The following is a 21296-nucleotide window of genomic DNA, read 5'->3' as shown; positions in this document are numbered from 1 at the left end:
TACTCTCAATTGTGCCTAAAGAAGTATAACTTCAAAAATTTGTTTAAACAATTGATCTTTACTTAAAAGGTCGGGAAACACGTCCCGCGAAGCTTGAATTAAGTTTTTCTTGAAAAAGGCATACCTACTCTACGCCACTTACTAGATACACTGTTCCATTTATTTTACCGGAACAACAACACAAGAATATACCGGTATGGTATTTACGACAAACACATCGCTCTTGCTACTTTCACTACAGAATCTACTCAAGATTCCATCTGAGCCTAACTTCGGCACAGACCAAAAAAACTGGACTTCACTGCATGTCTGATCAAACTTAACTTCCTTCCTCAGAACTTTGACTTTCTGTCCTAAGCTCTGTTCCCTCTCCTTTCTGTCACCTAATTCTCTTTTTTGACCTATAAAAGAATATCTAAGCTTCCTACACTTATTTATTAACCAATAGGGAAAATCAAAACACATTCTAAATCCAACCTCTTTGGTAGGGAATTATACTCTGTAACCAATAGGGTCGTTTAGCCATGTCAGCGAACCTTACTTAGCTCTAACATTTTGAAGAAAGGTATTACTGAGTCCACAATTAACACCCGCGCTTTCTGATACTGATATTAGCACGTATGTGTATCTAACTCCCAAGATTCGTGGAGCCAAAACGATCATTAGCTATATTGTAACTCTTTTTTACATCACAAACTGAACACAGGAAATCGAATATACATAGATACCTATGACCGTAAAATATAATACCGTCTTTCTTTAACAAGACGGATAAACTTCAAATTCTCACGTTTTTTTTTTGGACAGAAATAAATTCCTTACATTCGCTTGGCATATGAAGCGATATTTTTATGTCTACAGGATGGGACAAAAATATGTTACGATACATTTACAATTTTTGGTTTCTGCATAAGGCAAAATAATTGCGTTCTTTTGAATCGTTTCAACTTTTCAATACGCTTCGATTGATATGCCATATGTACTATTTCTGCGACTGTAAAATGACTCTTCCGGTTAGAACTTTTTAACTGGAAATGATAAAACAACCAAAAGTATGCATTTTGTTTTCATCTTGCTAAGGTACGTCGAATAATAAACCGCGTATACTTTTTCGGTGACTTTAAAACGGTATTTTCTATTGCAACTCTAAAATCGGATATCCCAGATCAAATTTCTCATCTTTAATACCATCCTTGGGTTATAAGCTTTCATTCGACACCTCATTTAATAAGGGAGACACCTCATATTCGCCGACGGACGGACAGACAATCATGAAACCGGAAATATATTATTTGTTCTAACTTGCTAAGGCGTGTCGAATGATATGTCGCTTGTAATATTCCGGCGACTTTAAAACAGTACTTCCGGTTATATTTCTAAAACCGGGAGTCCTAGGTCAAATTACTCACCTTTAGTAACATCCTTGGATTATAAGCTTTCATTTGATACCTCATTTGTCATTCTACCTGGTATAATGACGGAGGAGTTGTTGAATTCAACGTTTTCACATTTTTTCAAAATTGGGTGAAAACAAAATGGGGCGGCAATCGAAGGTGTCTTTATATAAACAACAGATACAGTCTCTAAAGCCTAGAACGCTTATTAGACCAGGACTAATCTGTAAAAAAAACGTATATTTTTGGTTGTGAGAGGTGGCATTCGGATTTTTGCAGATAAAGTTAGGTGACACCTTCAGTAATAATACTTGACTTATGCTCCTTCTCAAATATGCCCGGAACATTAATAAAAAAATTAAAATATTTAAAAATTTCGAAAAACATCGATTTTTTTCTGCGTTATTTGCTTATAACTTTAAAACTGATCGTTTTGGAACAAAGTCGTACAGAAATAAAATAAAGATAATTGAATTTTGTATGATATACGACTGGTCAAAAATGTTTTAATTAAGGTATTACCTTTTCTGCAATATAGCAATAAATACAAAATAAGGGGCCAAAATACGCCTGTTGTTATTCAATGTTTCTTAACCACTTTGGTGGCACTTAGAACTTTAGTAATTCGCTTAGAAAATTCTTATAACTTACTTAAACGGCCTACCAAATTTCATTAAAATAGACCTAATAGATTTTGCATAATAAATTTGCAATCTAAATGTTTTTAAAAAAGTTCAAATTTTTTAAAATCTTTCGGAACAAAAAGTAGATCATTTAGAAGTTGGCTAATTTTTTACATATAAAGAGGTGCTCTACCCTACCTATCTAATACACTTTACAGAATTAAAATCGGATTATTTAAGGGGCATTGCTGAAATGTTTTAAAATTATAAACAATTTTTTTTCTTATAAACAAATAGCTTTGTTTAATAATAAAAAAAATTAATTTTTAGCAATGCAAATAATTAAAACCGGTATAATTTGACTTTTCAAATGCTGTCAGCAGAATTGCTATTTTATTTTTTAATCAAAAGTTATTCGCGTTCAAAAATTGCAATTTTTCGATTTTTTTAAAGTTCCACCGCGTTTATCTAGAAAACTATGCATCCTACGAAAAACCTTGTAAGAACATTTTTTGCTTAGAATTACCCAAGAAATACAAAAAAATGTTTTATTTTGCGAAAAATCGATGTTATGTAATTCCTCAAGTCTTTGTTTATAACAATCTTATCGACATCCGGATCAACTGTTACCCAAAAAATTCGTGTTCTACGGGTCAAAATACATAAAAAAACTTGGGTAAGTCCATCTAAATAAAGGAGCCCGTAGCCCACAGCACTAATTTGTTTATAAGCCAAAAAATTGTTTATAACTTCAAAACATTGCTGAGGCTGCTTAAATAATCTGATTTCAATTCTGCAAAGTGCATTAGATAGGTGGAGTGCTTCTTTATATGTAAAAAAATTGACAAATCTTTGTATGTTCTAGTTTTTGTTGTGCAAGATTTTAAAAAATTTTAATTTTTTAAAAAAAGTTTAGATTGCAAAATTATTATGCAAAATCTAGTAAGTCAATTTTAATGAAATTTGGTGTACGGTTTTAGTACATTACAAAAATTTTCTAAGGGAATTAGGAAGGCTGTAAGTGTTACCAAAGTGATGGAAAAACATTGAATAAGGACAGGCTTGTTTTGCCCCCTTATTTTATATTTATTGCTATTTTGCAGCAAGGGTGATAAATTAAGACATTTTTAACCAATCGTATCTGATAGATAATTTAATTATCTTTGTTTTATTCCTATACGACTTTATTCCAAAATGAATCGTATAAGCAAAAAAAGTAGAAAAAAACGAAATTTTTTGAAATTTTTAAATATTTTATTTTTTTTTATTAATGTTCCAGGCATATTTGAGAGGGAGCCTAAGTCAATTATTATTAACGAAGTTATCACCTAACTTTATCCGCAAAAATCCGAATGCCACCTCTCACATCCACCTAAAAACAGATCTTTCCTGGTCTATAATACTGCCGATTTTTTTCCAGCGAATGTCAAAATTAAGCGTATGTATTGTACATATACAAAAAAGCGAGTAAAAGTAAATAAACTCGATTGACTTTTTGTAAAAAATGAACTTCCGAGAAAATGTCGATGTCCTCAAACAATCAAATTAAACAAACCATCGAATCGAGTACACAAAAAAATATCTGCTCTGTTTAGTCTGCTCACTCAAGCATAAAAACAATAAATTTACCGCGTTTCAAAAAGTACCAAGTACATATTTTGCAGTGTTCGTTTTAAAAACCGCAGCATTGCCAGCATTACCACCGCGATCGTGAGAAATCCAAAAAAAGAATAGAAATGTTAAGAATGAGTTCAATAGTAACAAAGTGTGGACGCATATCAATTAGATGCAACAGTGTTGCAGTTTCGGGACTGTTTATAAATATGAAATGGAAATTATGTCTAATTCGTACTTGTAGAAAATAATGAAGTTACATTAATTCTGCTGGTAGCTTAGGAAAGAAGAAGTTTATTCTATTAATATTAGTAAAAAAAATAAGAAAAACAATTTTCAATATTGCATTTTTTGCAACCTTGCATTTTTTGCAACCTTGCATTTTTTCACAAGTTAAAAAAAGTTGTCCTATTACAATTTGGAACGAAATTGGTCCCTTTCCTTTTTAATTCACAGCAGCTTTGTTTATAATAATAATTAAGAGACCTCATTTGAAGGTCTTTTGAAAGAACATACTTTAAAGTTTTAATGTGCCAAATTCGAAAAGATTGACTTTCAACGGAATCGTCCAGATAGCTTCAAAATGTGATCCTCAAAATCGGCCGACTTTGAAATTCACTGGAGTGATGAAGTGGGAAGGAGCTGTTACCTGTTCCGTGTTTATGGATTTCCACTTATACCTTACACTAGGGTGACCAAATCATAAACTTGAAAAAACGGAACACATCCAAGGAGCAGTGGCGCACCTAGAATTGAATTTTTCTCGGGGGGGAGAGGGTTGGTTGGGCGTCGAATTTTTTTGTATTGTTTGTGAAAGACATGTTATATTTTCCTACGATTTTTTGTATATTTTTCATAAGCCCTGGGGGGTTTAACACCCAAAACCCCCCTGGGTGCGCCACTGCCAAGGAGGGTTTGGAGCGATAACCAAACAGATAGGGGAAATTAAAACATGGTCTTTTAGCTAATTTGGGACCTATAAATCCTTTTCAATTTACTTTTGAATGTGTAATTTACGTACGATCAAGACTGCGAAACAGAAAACTATAAAACTCAGCCAGAATGGCATGGATCAACAACCCGTCAGAACAAAACAGGGAAGAATACAAAATAACGAGAAACAAAGCCAACTCAACAAATAAAAAGAAGAAAAATGACTGGTTTCGCTGGAGGATATTGAAAAAGGCAGAGAAAATTATCAAATACAACAATAATTTTACAAACAAGTCAAAGCAGCAAAAAATAAGCCCAGCATTAAAACAAGAGGACTAAAAAAGCCAAAAAAGAAAAACTTTGTTTGAGGACAGACAGATCAGCAAAATATGAGAAGAATATTACGAAAAAATGGTATTCACTGTGAAGGAAATACACTGCGATGAAGAAGTAAGGCCGTACAAGATAACGACGAAGGAAAAATTTTCACAGAAGATGAAATAACTGTGGAATAAAATACGGAGGAAGAGAATTATGTAAAGGAATAAACCAGCTAATACAACAAATATGAACAAAACAGACTACCAGCCGATTGGAACGCAGGTATTATAGTAGGTACCTATATATAAAAAAAGAGATCTAGAGGAGTGCGAGAATTACAGAGCAATAACTTTATTAAACAACACATATTATAACATTCTAGAAAATATACTAAACATAAGACTTAAATCATGCACTGAACGAATATTAGGAAAATACCAGAACAAGTTCAGACCGGGGAAGGTCGACGATTAATTCCATACATATAGTGGAGCAAATAATTCAAAAATCGAGAGAATACAACAGAGAAATGCACCTAATATTCATGGATTTCAAAAGCGCTTTTTGATACAACCAATCGGACAAAAATGATGGAGCAGCTAGAGAATGTTGGAATCCCAGAAAAATTAAGACATATGCTAACAGTGAGCCTAAAGAACACCAGAGCAAGGATCAGTTACAACCGAACAACTTCTAAGGAGATTAATGTACACAAAGGCGTGAAACAAGGTGACTCGTATCTCTCCGACAGTATTTAATCTGATATTGACAATATCAGATATTGACATAATCTGTAATCATGAGGATGACAAACTTGCAAACAAAAACATTATTACAGATTTACTTCAAATAGTAACATATGCAGATGATTCAGTCATCACAGCGAAGACGAAGATAACACTTGCAGTTGGAAAATTACATAAGGAAGCGACGAGAATAATAGGACTAGAGATAAACCAGCTCACAGCAAAATACATGGCCAACTCAGAAATATCTAATAACACAGAACCATAAATTTGAAACTGTATCCATCTTTAGCTACTTAGGAGTAAAAATAGGGAAAACCGGAAAAAGAGAGAACAGAGGAAAGAATTCTGAAGGACAGAAAAACATCTACACGGTAGAAATCTGCTGAGAAGCAAGACTCTAATGCCCGATTTCACCAACGACACCTAAATATTTAAGAATTACCTAAGTGGGTTTAGGTACTTCCTAACTCTAAAACGGATTTCACCATACGATAAGAATTGCCTAAACCGCTTTACCTGACGCTTTACCTGCTAAAGCATTACCTGACGTTAGGATACGGATTTCGATCTCCCTAAACTTTAGGTATTACTTATCGTTGACAGTCCGGTTATATTTTTCCAATTTTGACTAATGTACTTGTGACGTTTGTCAATAATTCGCTTCTTACCTTAATTTTTCTGTTATTCTGTAATATTAGGTATATTAGTTGTAATTTTGTATTCTCTTTTGTATTATTAATATAATATGTGTTGGAAAATATAGAAAATCCTTTGGAGTTTTTTACAGGTCTGTTGACAAAATTATGTAGTCTACCTACTACCTAACAAACTAGTGTTGTGTTTCAAAACCCCATTCATGATATAACTAAAAGTGTGTCATTAAAAAAATAATAATAAAAAGCAATTTTCAACATATTATTTATTTTAAAATTATTTCATTAATGATAATTCAACTAACTTCAATTTTTCGTCATATGTGAAATTTACAACTCTTTTCTTTTCCTCCATTTCACTGTACATATACAAATAACATACAAGACTATATTTATTATATACAAACTTAATGCACAAATAACTAACTACTAAATAAAATAACAATACAAAACCGAATACAGTACAAAACCGAATAAAACCAAATTGGCAAACAAACAATAATGACAAATATTTGAAAAAGTAAGGAAATATCATCTTATTCTTCTTTTTATTTATCAAAAATAGTTCAAACTTACCCTAGGTAATACCTAGAAAAGCATTTCCTAGATAAGCAGTTCTTTTAGTTGTGAAATGCGATTGTTCCTAAGTATTGACTTAAGAAGTTCCTATCGATAAGAATTACTTAATAAGGCAACTGTTTAGGTATCGTTGGTGAAATCGGGCATAAGTATAATATGAACCTATATAAGACCTTAATAAGACTTGGTGTTACATATGGGATGGAAACAACGACGATTAACAAGACAGAGGAAGATAGTCTTCTGAAATTAAAAAAAAAATAATGAGAACAATACTGGGCCACAATGTAACAAAAGAGGGAGAAATAAGAATGAAAACAAATGCAGAAATTGAAGAAAAATTAAAGAGAGAAAATATAGTCAGATACAAAAACTCAACCCAACGCAAATACGGGGCATTTAGGCGTCCCGAGATACTTTTTCGGGACTTCGTGACCAATCGTTAAAAAACGGGACAATTCCGTTTTTACGGGACGTTTGGTCACCCTACATTACACCTAATTATGGCCTGTTTTATACACATAAAATCATTGCAACAGCACGCACATTTCACGGTCAAGTAAGATTTTATGTTTACTTTTGGTCACTGGCTTTTGGATAGGGTTAACAACATTATTTTTATTCAGAATTAGGCGTAAAATATATATTTTATATTAGTTGTATTAAGGGTAGTTAATAGTTTACCACGTCTGTATAGTTGGGTGAATTTGGTTATCGTCCTACCACTTGCTTGTTGGTATATACGTCTCGTTGTAACATACATTTCGTCTTTTATATTTATGTCTATTCTACACACTACTTACTACTGTCATCCATAATTACTTGTTCGTAAAGCATCTGTTCCGTTCTGCGGAAGTGATTAACTTAAATTAAAATAAGTGTAAACAACGAACAATAATATATTTATTTTATTTTGGTTAAAAGACCTGCTTATTCATCTCGTAAAAGGGTTTGTTATTGTTTAAGGGCAGCGAGGGTGCGTCTGACCGACCGAAGCCTACTGGGAGGTGTGTGAACCGACCCGTGGTTGTAGATCGACTGCTGTGGCTGAAAAAGACCACAAATGCTAATATGTTTGTGTTTCTACCATCTGGCCAGACAGGCGATAAATTATTTAGATTTGGCGTTTAAAAGTTGAAACATTTCTGCAGTTTTAAGAAACGTCTTCGAATGCATTTCCGAAGTGAGTTATTGACATAAGGTCTGATAAGGTAATTAATTTATGGGGAATTCAGTTTGTTCAATTGAACACACCAAAAACATCTGGTTAGGGATACATTTCGTTTCGTAAAACTTAACGGGCCCTTCTTAGCATCTGGTTTGTATATTAAATGTGAATTTTATATGACCCATATTATTTCGTTTTGAGAAAAGTTATTAAAAATTAAAATGAACAAAAATAGTAATTAAAGCGTGTCGCCACACATCTGCTGTTTATTTGTTCTACAACCCTCGTAAAACAAGTAAACAGCTTTTAAAAATTAATCCATATCTTCTGCCTGTTTGCACCACAGTTCTCATATCTGTCCGGAAGTAGCTCGATGTCATATTTCGGAAAGAGAAAGACGGCAAGGCGCACCGGATGATGAAAGTTTGTTTCAATGAAGTGAGTCGAAAGCAAATGTTTGAACTGCTACTGATGAATGAAACTTGATATTTCGACGTTGTCGACGATTATTTTCATTAAAAGTTTGTATCGGTTTTATTTTGCCGTTCGTTCGTTGTTCGAGCGTGAATCGAACGTTTGACGTAAGTGGTGCAAAAAAAAAAGAGTCGATGACGTTGTTGAGTGTGAAATTGATATAATGAAAGTTTTTTTGAAAGCTATTAACAGACATATTCGTATATTACAAAAAGCTGTTAGTCTTTTTTAGAACATATACATTATACAGCGATCTTTTTGTAAAGATATTTCAGCTAAAGCTTACACTTGTCGCAGTTTTTCAACCCTCGATCTCTATAAATTCTGGTTTTCATAAATATAGTTTCATATTTCCAGCATTTTCATTAGACTCGATTTTTTTGTCTTAATAAATTTATTTCCAATGTTCTGGCACCCGTTTCCATAAACTTGGGAGACGAAAAAGAGACTGTATCGGGAAATAGTCCAGGCAAATCAAAGTTTAGGTAAAAAGAAATGATTTTTTCACGAAAGTATCAAGACAGACAAGAAATGCCGACATTTGTCAATGTAAATAAACAATTAGGTCAGGTTTATTCTCTTCAAAGGTTTCAAGAAGCAAGTCTTACTTCGACGATTTTCAGACGCGATTCGAAATGCCAAAAAGGCCTTAGAGGAATTTTTTATGATATACAGGGTGGAAAAAATGCTACAACCTTCTTAGAGGCTATGGCACAGGAAGAAGAAGAACGTGAAACTTTAGTATGGATGTACCAAAATACTTTTCATTGGATATATTTTAACCCTACGTTAGGCGCGTCGTTATTGCTGACAACTTAGGCGCGTGGTCTACGATCGTAGACCAATAGTTTTTTGTCGTATAGTACCGGATTTTGGCAAAATTAACAAATTAGTGGTTAATGACATGTTTATTTATGTTCGCACTTTGATATTAGATATGTTTTGTTCCTTGGCTTTTCTCATTTTGACAGTGGTAAAATTAAAAATCAAGTCATGATTTTTTGGGTCTTTATTCGCAAGTAAATAAAAATGATCACAAAAATAAGCTCAATTTAGTAAAAAACACAAAATATTTTTTATCTTTGAACTTATAGAATGACCAATAGGGATAAATAATAAAGAATAGAACGAAAGAGTAAAAAAATAACAAAACTATTAAATGGTCAAAGTGGCACAATTTTAGTCCGTCAAACATTCAGTGCAAATATCCCCAAAATGATCCTTAAATGCAAATGTGTCACATCTTTGGCATGCCCTTCTTGTTGACATATTGCAAATTCATGCACAAATACAACTTCGTCCCACGTAATTTGTTGGAATATTAGGGGAAGGGGGTACGACTTCTTGAACTCCGAGCAGTACGCGAGCTCGTCGTCTAAGTTCTCTTAGCAGGGAAGGCATAGTTGATCCATATTCAATTTGCTGTTTGATTAGTTCCCATGCTAAGTTTTCAATGAAGTCGCTTCTTGAAACATTTTCATTTATGATATTAGCTTTATATACACAGCAGGCTACATATTAGCTTTATATATACAACTAAAAACTGGAACGCGCTTAGTCGCGTGGTCTACGGTTGTAGACCAGTGCTCTTTGAATAATGGTAAAAAAATAATGCAAACAGATCGGCGGCGTTTAGCAAACTGAAGAGTAAGTTGGAAGTATTAGTGACAGCTACTAAGCGGGATGGGGGCGTATGTGCAGTTTTATGCAATTGGCGACCACTTAAATGAGAGTGGTCTACGATTGTAGACCACGCGCCTAACGGAGGGTTAACGATTAAAATGATTTTTTTTTTCTTATTAGTTTAAATAATATTTTCTTTTTTTTTGCAGTTTTGGCAAAAGAACTGGGGGCAGTGCTCGACGCCAAAACGAATGTTTCGTTTTGGAACCTTCAGAGATGATTGTCGTAAGTAGAAGAATTTCTTTACGCATTACTGAAAATATGTAATTTTGACGTATCTCTAAAAAAGACGATCTTTACCAGAAATATTTTAAATTCTAAAATGTTTTATACTTATAAAGTGGTTTATAAATAGTTATAAAAATGGTTATAAAATAGTTATAAAACTATTATGTACTTATAAAAAATCTTACTTATAAAATTATTACAAGTACCTAATTATAGTCCAGAGAAATAAGATTTTTCTCGTGACACATCCCCCTCCAGGCCGAAACCAAATTTTTTGAGTAGTATGGACATCTATAGTAATAACCTTGATGTTTCCTGCAGCCGATTTTGATGATATACATAGTTATAAACAAATCGTCGGCTTACTGCCAAAACCAACTAACTCCACTTTTTAAAGTTTTGAGTAATCAATGTTTTAAACTTTAATTTGAAATGAAAAATCGTTTGAATTTAAAAATGATTTAATGACTGAAAAATATTAAAGTAAATAACATTATAAACGAAACATTTTGTTAAAAAATTATTAAAATGAAGTGAAAGTTAAAAAAAAGTACAAAAAATATTTTTTTTTTGGCACTTGTCGGGTTTTGGCTGTACAAAGTTAGTCAACTTCTAGGCAACTTTGAACATCACTGTCCTCCATATCAGGCACTTGTCTTGTTTTGGCAGAACTAGAATATTGTAAATGATAAAATACTATTTTATTTAAACAGAGATGTGCAGACAACTGCACATATCTGTTTTTGGCTGAATAAAAGTGTCATCATTGGAATTAGTTGTTTTGAGACCCTTCTGTTTCCCACATTTAAAATCTGCTTTGAAGTGTCTGGTTTCATCAGTACATTTTTTGATACTTATTAAGTACAAAGGCGTACTTAACTCAGAATCGACAAAAAGTGGAGTTAGTTGGTTTTGGCAGTAAGCCGACGAAATGAAGATCAAAAACGGTAAATTTTCGCTTTTTTCGTCTATTACTAAAAAGTAAAGTATTCTAAACAAATTTGAGAATAAGAAAATCATAAATCATATAAAAAACTTCAATATGGCGTTCGCTGAATATGTCAATCCTTATTTGTTGCTTAGAAAATTGCGAAATAAGTAATAAATTTTGAGATTTTATAAATGTTCATAACTTATGTAAAAAATTAAGTTAGAACCTTCTTATTACACGGAATGCTGAGACTTGTTGTGCTTAAATTATATTTTAAATTTCAAAGTAATTGGTCAAATAGTTTAACAGTTATTTAATTTGTTTATCCCAAATTCATTTTATTTGCAACACTATAAGTCAGAAAATTATGAGGTTACAGTAACACTTCGGAGAGTTTATGCAAGAAGAACATTTATAGTATTACCTTAATTAAATAAAAATGACAAAAAGTAATTTTAAACAGTGCAAAATTATTTTGCAAAAATATGTCGAATATTTAGCCCCCCTCCTTTTTTAATTCACATGTTCTTGCAAAATAATTTTGCAATATTTAGAATTATTTTTTGTCATTTTTTTAATTAAATTAATAGTGTAAATCTTCTTCTTTCATAAACTATCCAAAGTACTACTGTAACTTCATCATTTTCTGACTTATAGTGTTGCAAAAAAAATTTATTTGGGATAAACAAAGTAAATAATTTTTAAACTATTTGACCGATTGCTTTAAAATTTAGGGTATAATTTAAGCATCAGAAGTCTCAGTATTCTGTGTAATAAGAAGGTTCTAAGTTAATCTTTACATAAGTTATGAATATTTATAAAAACTCAAAATTTATGATTTATTTTGCAATTTTCTAAGCAACCATTCAGGATAAACATATTCAGCAAACGCCATATTGAAGTTTTTTATACGATTTCTGAGTTTCTTACTCTCAAATTTGTTTAAAATTCTTAACTTTTTGGTAATAGACGAAAAAAGCGAAAATTTACCGTTTTTTGATCTTTATTTGTTTATAATTATGTATATCATTCAAAATCGACTGCAGGAAACATATAGGTTATTATTATAGATGTTCATACTACTTATAAAATTTGGTTTCGGCCTGGAGGGCCTAAACTAGTAATGGCACCAATTTAGCAATAAAATAATTTAAAAAATGCTTATAAAAATACAACACAAACGGCTTATATAATTATTAATTAAGTAAATCAATAAATAATTTTAGTTAAATAATTTATTAAGACATATTCATTGTGTCATTGTTTAAATTATTTTTAAATTACATTTTAATGTTATGTCTTAGTTCTCAAATATATGTTTGATTCATTAAAAATTAAAGAAAGACAAGACATTGTGGTGTTTCCCGTTACACGTATTTGGTGATTTTTCTGAGTAATTACTCTGTAAATAAACTTTATCAAATTGTTATTGAATCAATCCCACGACACCGTTTCTTATCTTTGTAGTGTACGTGAAAACCCCCGCATTTGCAACAAATCGTTTGTAGAATTTAAATATACACCGACATTATTACGGTATTGTTTCCTGAATTCCAAGATTTAAGTTATAATTAGCCGCTTGACTGTACACTTATTAATATTTTTAAGAAATAGTTCTGCTAGTGTGTAGTAACACCCTCAATTATCTTTAGAAAAATGGATTTATCATTTCCTTCCGTTTCCAGTAACTGATGGCGACTAGAATGCAGTTGGCTAGTACGATAAAATACTTTTATCGCCAACCGTCACGAAAGTCATTCATTATTGTACTCATTTGCCCTCATTTGCAGCAGTAAAGTAACACTTTATTGTACTGAAAGAAGAATTCTACTTTACCTGCCGCGATTAATCGAGATTGAATGTAAGTGGTCGATGGCAGTAATCGATTATTTATTTGAGTTAACTTACAATTTGTTTACTTTAATTATTAAAAATATTGTATAAAATTTACAACATTGTTAATTAAATTTATGTCACAAAGTGAAATTCTATAGTATTTTGTAATTATATTCATATAAAATAAATCAAAACTTTACCGATTTAGTAATTATTCAATGTTGATAACTATCGATTAAAGATCGAAAGCGGCCATCATGCCAAAGTCATATACCATCACTGTCATGAAATTTTTATTACGTCAAAAATTTAAAACGTTCTTAAATTGTAAATTGTAAGTAAGTGTTGGCGATAAAATTTTGTATGCACCACGTCAGTAAAGACTCTTTATCGAACTCGTCTGTTATTCGCCCCGCTCGCTATGCTCGCTCTGCTCATAATATCAGACTCGTTCGATAAAGAGTAACTTTACTGACTTGGTACATAAATAACTATTAGTAGTCCAAGTCATGAAGCTTAAAATAGGACAAAACCTCGCAATTTTTACAGAATGGATCGATTTGCTTGAAAATTTGAGGATCAAATAGTCTAAGGATCAAAATCTATATGATGCCGAAAGGCGCTTTTACCAGGGGTGGTTGCCACCCCATCTCGGGGGTGGAAATTTTTTATTATATTTTGACCGCAAAAGTTGGTAAAACCATTCATTCTAAGCACAAAAGGTTTTATACACTTTTTTTGATAAAATAAATAGTTTTCGATTTATTCGCTATCGAAATTGTTAGTTTTATATCGAAAAAATCAATGTTTTTAATCAGTTTTCTGCTAATAACTCAAAAAGTTTTCGTTTTATCAAAACAACTTTACTTAACAAAAATGTACCTTTGGAAAAAATAAACAAAACGGTTTATTTATTTTTCTTTAAGACCAATAGTAATCGAGTTATACTTTATTATATGTAAGCTCTTCTTCGTCAAATGCTAAATATTGTAGTTTTAAAGTCAAAAGACAGATAAACTATGCATTTTCCGAGGATAACTTGTTTAAACTAATTTAAATTATTAAAAAAATATCTATCACCAAAAATACAAAAAAAAACTCTAGCTCAAAAATTAAGTGACTTATAATGAAAAGAATGTCAGTCCCTATTTTTTTCAACGAAAAAGTGATCGGAAACAACCTCCTAATTACCATCCTAATTAAAATTAGTCATTGACCTTCCTTTGTCTTCTTTATTTGTGTACTATTAATAGGTTCTAGAAGTTTGACTGACTTGAAAGCGAATAACGAATTTTTCTAGTTTGGTAAAAATGCCCTTTTCTTCAGAATAGAAAGATTAGCATCAGAGATACGAAAATTTTTTTAAATATGAAACTGTAGGTTATTAATGCCCGGTTGCACCAACAGATCTTAAGCTTAAGTCGAGAATATCATAAGAATTAATATAATATAATTATAATATATTACAGTAAGAATACCATAATATAATAATATATATATATAATTGATAATAAGGTAAGAATCTAAAATTATGGTGCAACGTAAGTGATACTCAAGGAGGCCCTATTTATAAATAGAGCTTAGCTAATCTGGAACTTAAGATCTGTTGGTGCAACCAGGCATTACTTCCCAAGAAATTGGATTTAAAAATTTTTGAGGCAAAGATTGAGTGAGCTATTGACAATTAAAACTTGTAATAACATGAAAAAACCACCTTTACTAACCCATTCAAAGTCACCTCTTTTTGCGACTGAGGTTTTTAAAAGGATTTAATATTAATAGCCTTATAGATCTTGTAAAACTCTACAAAATTCTGTTTTACCTAACTTTCTGAGATAAAAAATAGAAATGTTACTGTTAAAAAATCAATATATAAAAAAAATGGAGAAATCCAATTGGCAGCACAAAAATTTAAGTTAGCGGTGTTTTTAGTCATTGGCCTTATTTAGTCTTCTGTATTTATGTATTATTAATAGATTCTAGAAGTTTGACTGGCTTAGAATGATTAGTTTTTAAAAAACTGGAGTTAAAAGCGAATAACGAATTTTTGTAGTTTGGTAAAAAATGCCATTTTCTTCAGAATAGAAAGATTATTATCAGAGATACGAAAAAGTGTTTAAATATGAAATTGTAGCCTATTTAATTCCCAAGAACTTGGTGTGAAAAATTTTTTTCTACGGGAAAACTTAAGTGAATAGTAAATGAGTACCTATATCGAAAAACATTGATGTTTTCGATATAAAACTAACACTTTCAGTAGCGAATAAATCGAAAACTATTTATTTTATCAAAAAAATGTATAGAACATTTTTTGCTTAGAATGAACGTTTTTATTAACTTTTGCGGTCAAAATATATAATAAAAAATTTCCACCCCCTAGATGGGGTGGCAACCACCCACATGGTAAAAGCTCCTTTTGGCATCATACAGATTTTGATCCTTGGACTATCCACTACTTATCCTCAAATTTTCAAGCAAATCGATCCATTCTGTAAAAATTGCGAGGTGAAAAGCTTCGGTTCCTGGACTATAGGGCCGATTTCTCATATCGAGTTCAACTCCAGTTTAACCTGAATTTCTAGTGAACGTCAGTTTAAAGTCAAAATTCAAAATCATCTTTCTTAATTATTCACGTTCAACCGATGGCAGTTTAAACAACTACGTTCAACTTGAACGTTCAAATTCGGCCGATTAGAATCCACTGAACCCAGTTCAGATGATTGCAAGGATTACGCATGCGTTGTAATATTGCAACTTGAGATGAAACGTTATATTAGGCATAACGATAAACGATAACATTATTTTTATTTTTATTAGATTTGTTTATAATTATTAAAATGACTGTTTGACTATAAATACTTAAATTTAAATTAATTCAGAAACAGCATAAAAAAGGTCATACAGAATGGCGACAGTTTTACCTTTTGTTATCTATTTTAGACAATAAGAACTGTGCTGACGAGTTAATTCTTCTCGTCTCATTGGGGCTCTCAGGCTAGGGAAAACACGATTGCTTGCTTAGTTATTCTTGTATATTATTTTGTCTTAGATTTTTCAGGGTAAAGTACCAGACCTAACACTAAAGTTATATAGACCAGACTATCGTCTTTTCTATTAAAAATGCTGGAAACGCTTCTGGATAGGTATCTACATAAGAGATGAAATGCTATAAAAGTTAATTTTTAAGCATTCGTCAATATGTATACCAACCTGGTAAATCTACGGACTTAGCGGTTGAGGATCTAAATAGGCTGATCTGGAAAGTCAATGGAGGACAAAGAGAAATTGCCGATTTTTCAGATATTGAAGGGGCAGCTTTTTGATAAAGGCAATGAGTGGACGAGACACACCTGAGGTAATATGCAAATGGTTAAGATAATCATACCCACTTTGGGTAAAGCAACCTTCAAAGCAATAGCAAGTCGAGGCTGTCCACAAGGAGCAGTTCTGCCACCTTAAGGTACTTTGGACAACCTTGGAGGAAGGATGTCCCTATTTTCCAGGCGGAAATAGCGACAATCCATCACTGCGTGGAAGAAATAAAAAGGCAGAAAAGAGCGCGCCGTTCAATTGCTATTTTCAGAGATAGTCAGGCAGCGCTTAAGGCACTCAATTCTGTTAAAGATACATAGTATAAGATTGTGTGGGTGCCCTAAAACAACTAGAAGACTCTAGCCTGGGTACCGGAGAACGAGGCTCATAAGGGCAATGAAAAAACCGATGAAAAGGCCAAACAACAAGACTCATCAATGCCATTCGTTGGAACCCTTCTGCAGCGTTGCAAAGGCAGTAACAAGAACAGCTACAAGAGAGTGGGTATCTTACAAATCTCTAAAATGGTGTAGGGATTCATTAGAACATTCGACCTTTCAAAAGGATCAGGCTAGATAATGTAATCTAGAGCTAGAGCACCACAGCAGATCTGAAAAGGTCTCAGTGTAATAGAATAAAAGCAACCTCATTGAATCTATCTATCTAGATTTTTCAGCCATGATGTTCTGAAATAAAGCCATTTTCAATTAAAATTGTAGTTAATTCCCATTTGAGATAGTAGTAAATAACACATATATACCTAAATGTCAAGAGAATTGTTCAAGAACCGTGTTAAGTAACTGGATCTTATTGGCAGGCAGTTTATCAAACATAAGAAATGTGTGCGTGATGATTATAGATATTATTTTGTAAAACAATTTAATATGTAGATCGAATTTTTCTAAAATGTGTTACGTTGACTCCATAAAAAGTGAAACAGTGGTTTTATGGGTTTCGCTACGTAATATTGTGGTTAACACATTAATCATAATTAAAATTATATATAATCCATTATCAACTCCTTCATCCTCTGTTTCTAATACTGAAACTAAGTCTATTGGCGTCTGTCTACAACAATGACTAATGATCGATTGATAAAATATTAATCACAGGGTTTTTTGAGAACTACTGAACTTAATAAATTATACTGCTAATAACAGATTTAAACAATTCATCATTACATTATAACAATATTAAACTTATGCAATTAATAAGTCGCAAGAGTATCAATTTTTAAAGGATTATGCCCTGAATGCCAGAAGATGATATTTAATAGGCTGTTTATGTTCAATAAGTTTTGGGGTTTAATATGAAAAACACAATTTTATGGTTTGAAATGCACTTTATTATTCAGTATAGTCTCCCTGAACATTAATATACTTGTTTCAACGAGATTCCAATTTATGAAGTCCATCACTGAAGTGAAAATCTGGAAGGGCTACAAAATACGCTTACACAACTGTTATGACCTCAACATCATCATCATCATTCTCTTTGCCTTATCCCTATGCGGGGTCGGCTTCCCTAATTGCATTTCTCCATACAATTCTATCTTTGGTCGTATCAATATTAATCCCCTTTACCAACATGTCCTGCCTTATCGTCTCCCCCCAGGTCTTCTTTGGTCTTCCTCTCCTACTCCTTCCAGGAATCTGCACTTCAGCTATTCTTCGTATTGGGTGATTAACGTCTCGACGTTGAACATGACCAAACCATCTTAAACTATGCTCTCTCATTTTGGCATCAATTGGTGCCACACCTAGACTTCTCCTAATATACTCATTTCTAATTTTATCCTTCTTTGTCACTGCACTCATCCATCTAAGCATTCTCATTTCGTTGTTCCTCTTTCTTTTTCACTGCCCAAAATTCAGTTCCGTACATCATAATCGGTCTTATGGCTGTTTTATAGAATTTTCCCTTCAGCTTCATTGGAATTTTTCTGTCACACAACACACCACTCGCTTCTTTCCACTTCATCCATCCAGCCCTAATTCTACTGCAGGCATCTCCATCTATTTTTCCATTACTCTGTAATACCGATCCTAGGTACTTAAAACTATTGCTTTTCACAATCATTTCACCATCCAAAGAACCATTTTATTTGTAGTAACTCCATCTTTAAATGAACATTCCAAATACTCTGTTTTTGTCCTACTAAGTTGTAAACCTTTTTCCTCCAGAGCTTGTCTCCACTGTTCCAGTTTTTGTTCTCTTTCACTATTTCCTATTATCACTACATCATCAGCATACATTAGGCACCATGGAATGCTACCCTGTAGTTTCGCTGTTATCTGGTCCAAAACTAATGAGAATAAATAACGACTACGCACCGAGCCTCGGTCGCAATCCTACTTTCACATGAAATTAATCAGTCTCTCCTACACCTTTCCTTACACTAGTCGTTACTCCCTCATACACATCTCTCACAATCTTTACATATTCACCAGGGCCTCCTTTCTTATTGAGTGCCCACCACAGAATCTCTCGAGTTACTCTATTATATGCTTTCTCAAGATCAATGAATACCACATGAGTGTTGGTCTCTTTATTCCAGTATTTTTCCATCAGTTGCCTTACAATGAAAATTGCATCTGTTGTTGATTTTCCCCACATAAAGCCAAATTGATTATCAGATATTTCGGTTTCTTCACGTATCCCTCTATCAATTATTACTCTCTTCCATATTTTCGTGGTGTGGCCAAGTAGTTTTATAGCCCTGTAGTTTGTACTTTGTTGTATGTCTCCCTTGTTTTTGTAGACAGGTACTAATGTACTGCTTCTCCATTCGTCTGGCATTTGTCCAACTTCCATAATTCTATTAAATAGACCTGCTAGCCAACTTATTTGTGTCTCTCCCAATGCTCTCCATACTTCCCCAGGAATATCATCTGGTCCGAATGCTTTTCTTTTCTTTATTTTTTGAAGAGCTTGAGTCACTTCCTCGTTTGTTATTCTGGTAACGATTGCTGCTACTGTCTCCGTTAACTCCACAGGCTGTGGAGTTAACGGCAACCCATCTAGTCAACCCATAGTCAGCAACCCATCTTTCTACTATACTAATTGAAGGCGAAGAGTCTTTAGATTCTCTCAACATTCGTTTATAAATTTCCTTTGCTTTCATTAAACATTAATATTTATAGTTCTTAAATTAAACATTTATAGCTTAAGACCATTTCTGTTTATTTTGACGAAATTATCTAATCTTCTCTCTTTCAAATTTCTGTTTTTTTTACGTTTCGATTTCTACTTCTAATCCGGTATCATGGAAAAACAAGTAATAAATGAACTACCAACAGAATATAATAAACATAATAAGAATATAAAGACGAAAGAGTGATGCGATCTAGCATACAGCATGCCAAAAGTGGCAAAAATAAGTTTATTAAAAATGGAAATGATGACGAAAAAACAACAGAGAAACAAAATAGAGAAAAGGAATAAGAAAAAGAGATTTTTAATAAAAAATCAAATAAAAAGTAGAAGAGAGTATAACGGAGATAAAGAACAAAGAAACTTTTACTAAGGTGCCAGACAATAGAAAAGAGGATACCAACAAATGTCTAAAAACCACTTATATAATATAAAATATAAAACATAAAATATAGTAAGGGAGTGTTGTGCCTGCTTAAGTGGCGTTTAGACGCCGCGATAAATCGCAGCAATTTATTGTGACGATAAATTGCTGCGATTTATTAATTCTTTTAAAGCTGTTTAGACGCTACGATAAATTGTTGCGTTTGATTATAAACTGAAACAACTCGATCGTTACAATAAATTGATGCAATCCGATACCAACTCCAATCCAATTCCGATAAATAGCTGTGATGTACCGTTTACACACAACGATAAATTGAAGCAACTCGATTGATATCGATAAATTGCTGCGATTTATCAGGATAAAAATTTGTGAAAATCATTTTAGATGTTTAGGTAAAAATTAAAAAAAAAAAATATTTTTTTGTTACAAGTCACAGCATTCCATCGGTTTCCTTTTCAAATCATTTACAATAGAACCCTCATTATCCCTAACCCTCCCCTTCTATTATCCTCTCCCTATACATATAACAATCCAAATGAAATCGACAATCTTGTCCTACATCGTACAAGATCTCCATCAAGACTCAATAAAATTTTATCTGACCCTTATCTCTTTGGCTAAAAGTCTCGACTTCTGTCCTTGCTACCAGTAACCCCAATTTATTTTGCTCTCGTTTAAAAAGCCCTTCAACAAGTAGTTGTCCTTTAGAGATCAACGGGAGGAAGGAGGACGTTGAAATAATGGAATTTGAAGTTGTTATTGATGAGAGTCTTTAATTTGAAGCTATAAGAGGTTTTTCATTATCGCTGCACAACAAATTAAATTTTTGTTGAGTATTGCATATAAAAATATTGTTAATCATGGCAAATTTTAACGAGAATATTAGTAAAATTTTAGTTTTTCAAGATTGTTCAATATAACGTTCGATAAAATAATTAGATTACTATTCGGCACAGATATATCTCTACAGCGAAATATTAAACTACAGTGCAAAGATTCTAATGGTACCGGTGGGGGATGGGTCTATGCGCAGTAGTTATTATAGTCGGTGTATTATGAGAGAGAAAGTATTCGAAATAATGAAATAACAGATAATACAATAGTATATTACTTTATGAGGCGGAGAAGCATGACTTTTCTTGACGCGCCCGATATTACGCGCCGAACGAAGTGAGGCGCGTTATAGAGGGCAAGTCAAGAAAAGTCGCTTCTTTGCCGAATAAAGTATACTATTTTTTCTTCAAACGTAGCAATTTT

The 21296-nt window shown here is 32.6% G+C and overlaps 1 protein-coding gene across 4 annotated transcripts in view; it reads left to right on the top strand.

Moving 5' to 3' along the window:
- LOC114325085 (rap guanine nucleotide exchange factor 2-like) overlaps positions 1 to 21296 on the top strand; it is an 849570-nt gene that overhangs the window by 674839 nt on the left and 153435 nt on the right. For all 4 annotated transcript variants that reach the window (XM_050660024.1, XM_050660022.1, XM_050660023.1 and 1 more), the window contains one exon: positions 10341 to 10416. In XM_050660024.1, the coding sequence (XP_050515981.1) occupies positions 10341 to 10416 (76 nt within the window). The remainder of the gene's footprint in view (positions 1 to 10340; positions 10417 to 21296) is intronic.

Source organism: Diabrotica virgifera, chromosome 9, assembly GCF_917563875.1.
Source record: "Diabrotica virgifera virgifera chromosome 9, PGI_DIABVI_V3a".
Classification (NCBI taxonomy): domain Eukaryota; kingdom Metazoa; phylum Arthropoda; class Insecta; order Coleoptera; family Chrysomelidae; genus Diabrotica; species Diabrotica virgifera.
The sequence above is the reverse complement of the archived record's forward strand: the minus strand, read 5'-3'. Positions and strand labels throughout refer to the sequence as shown.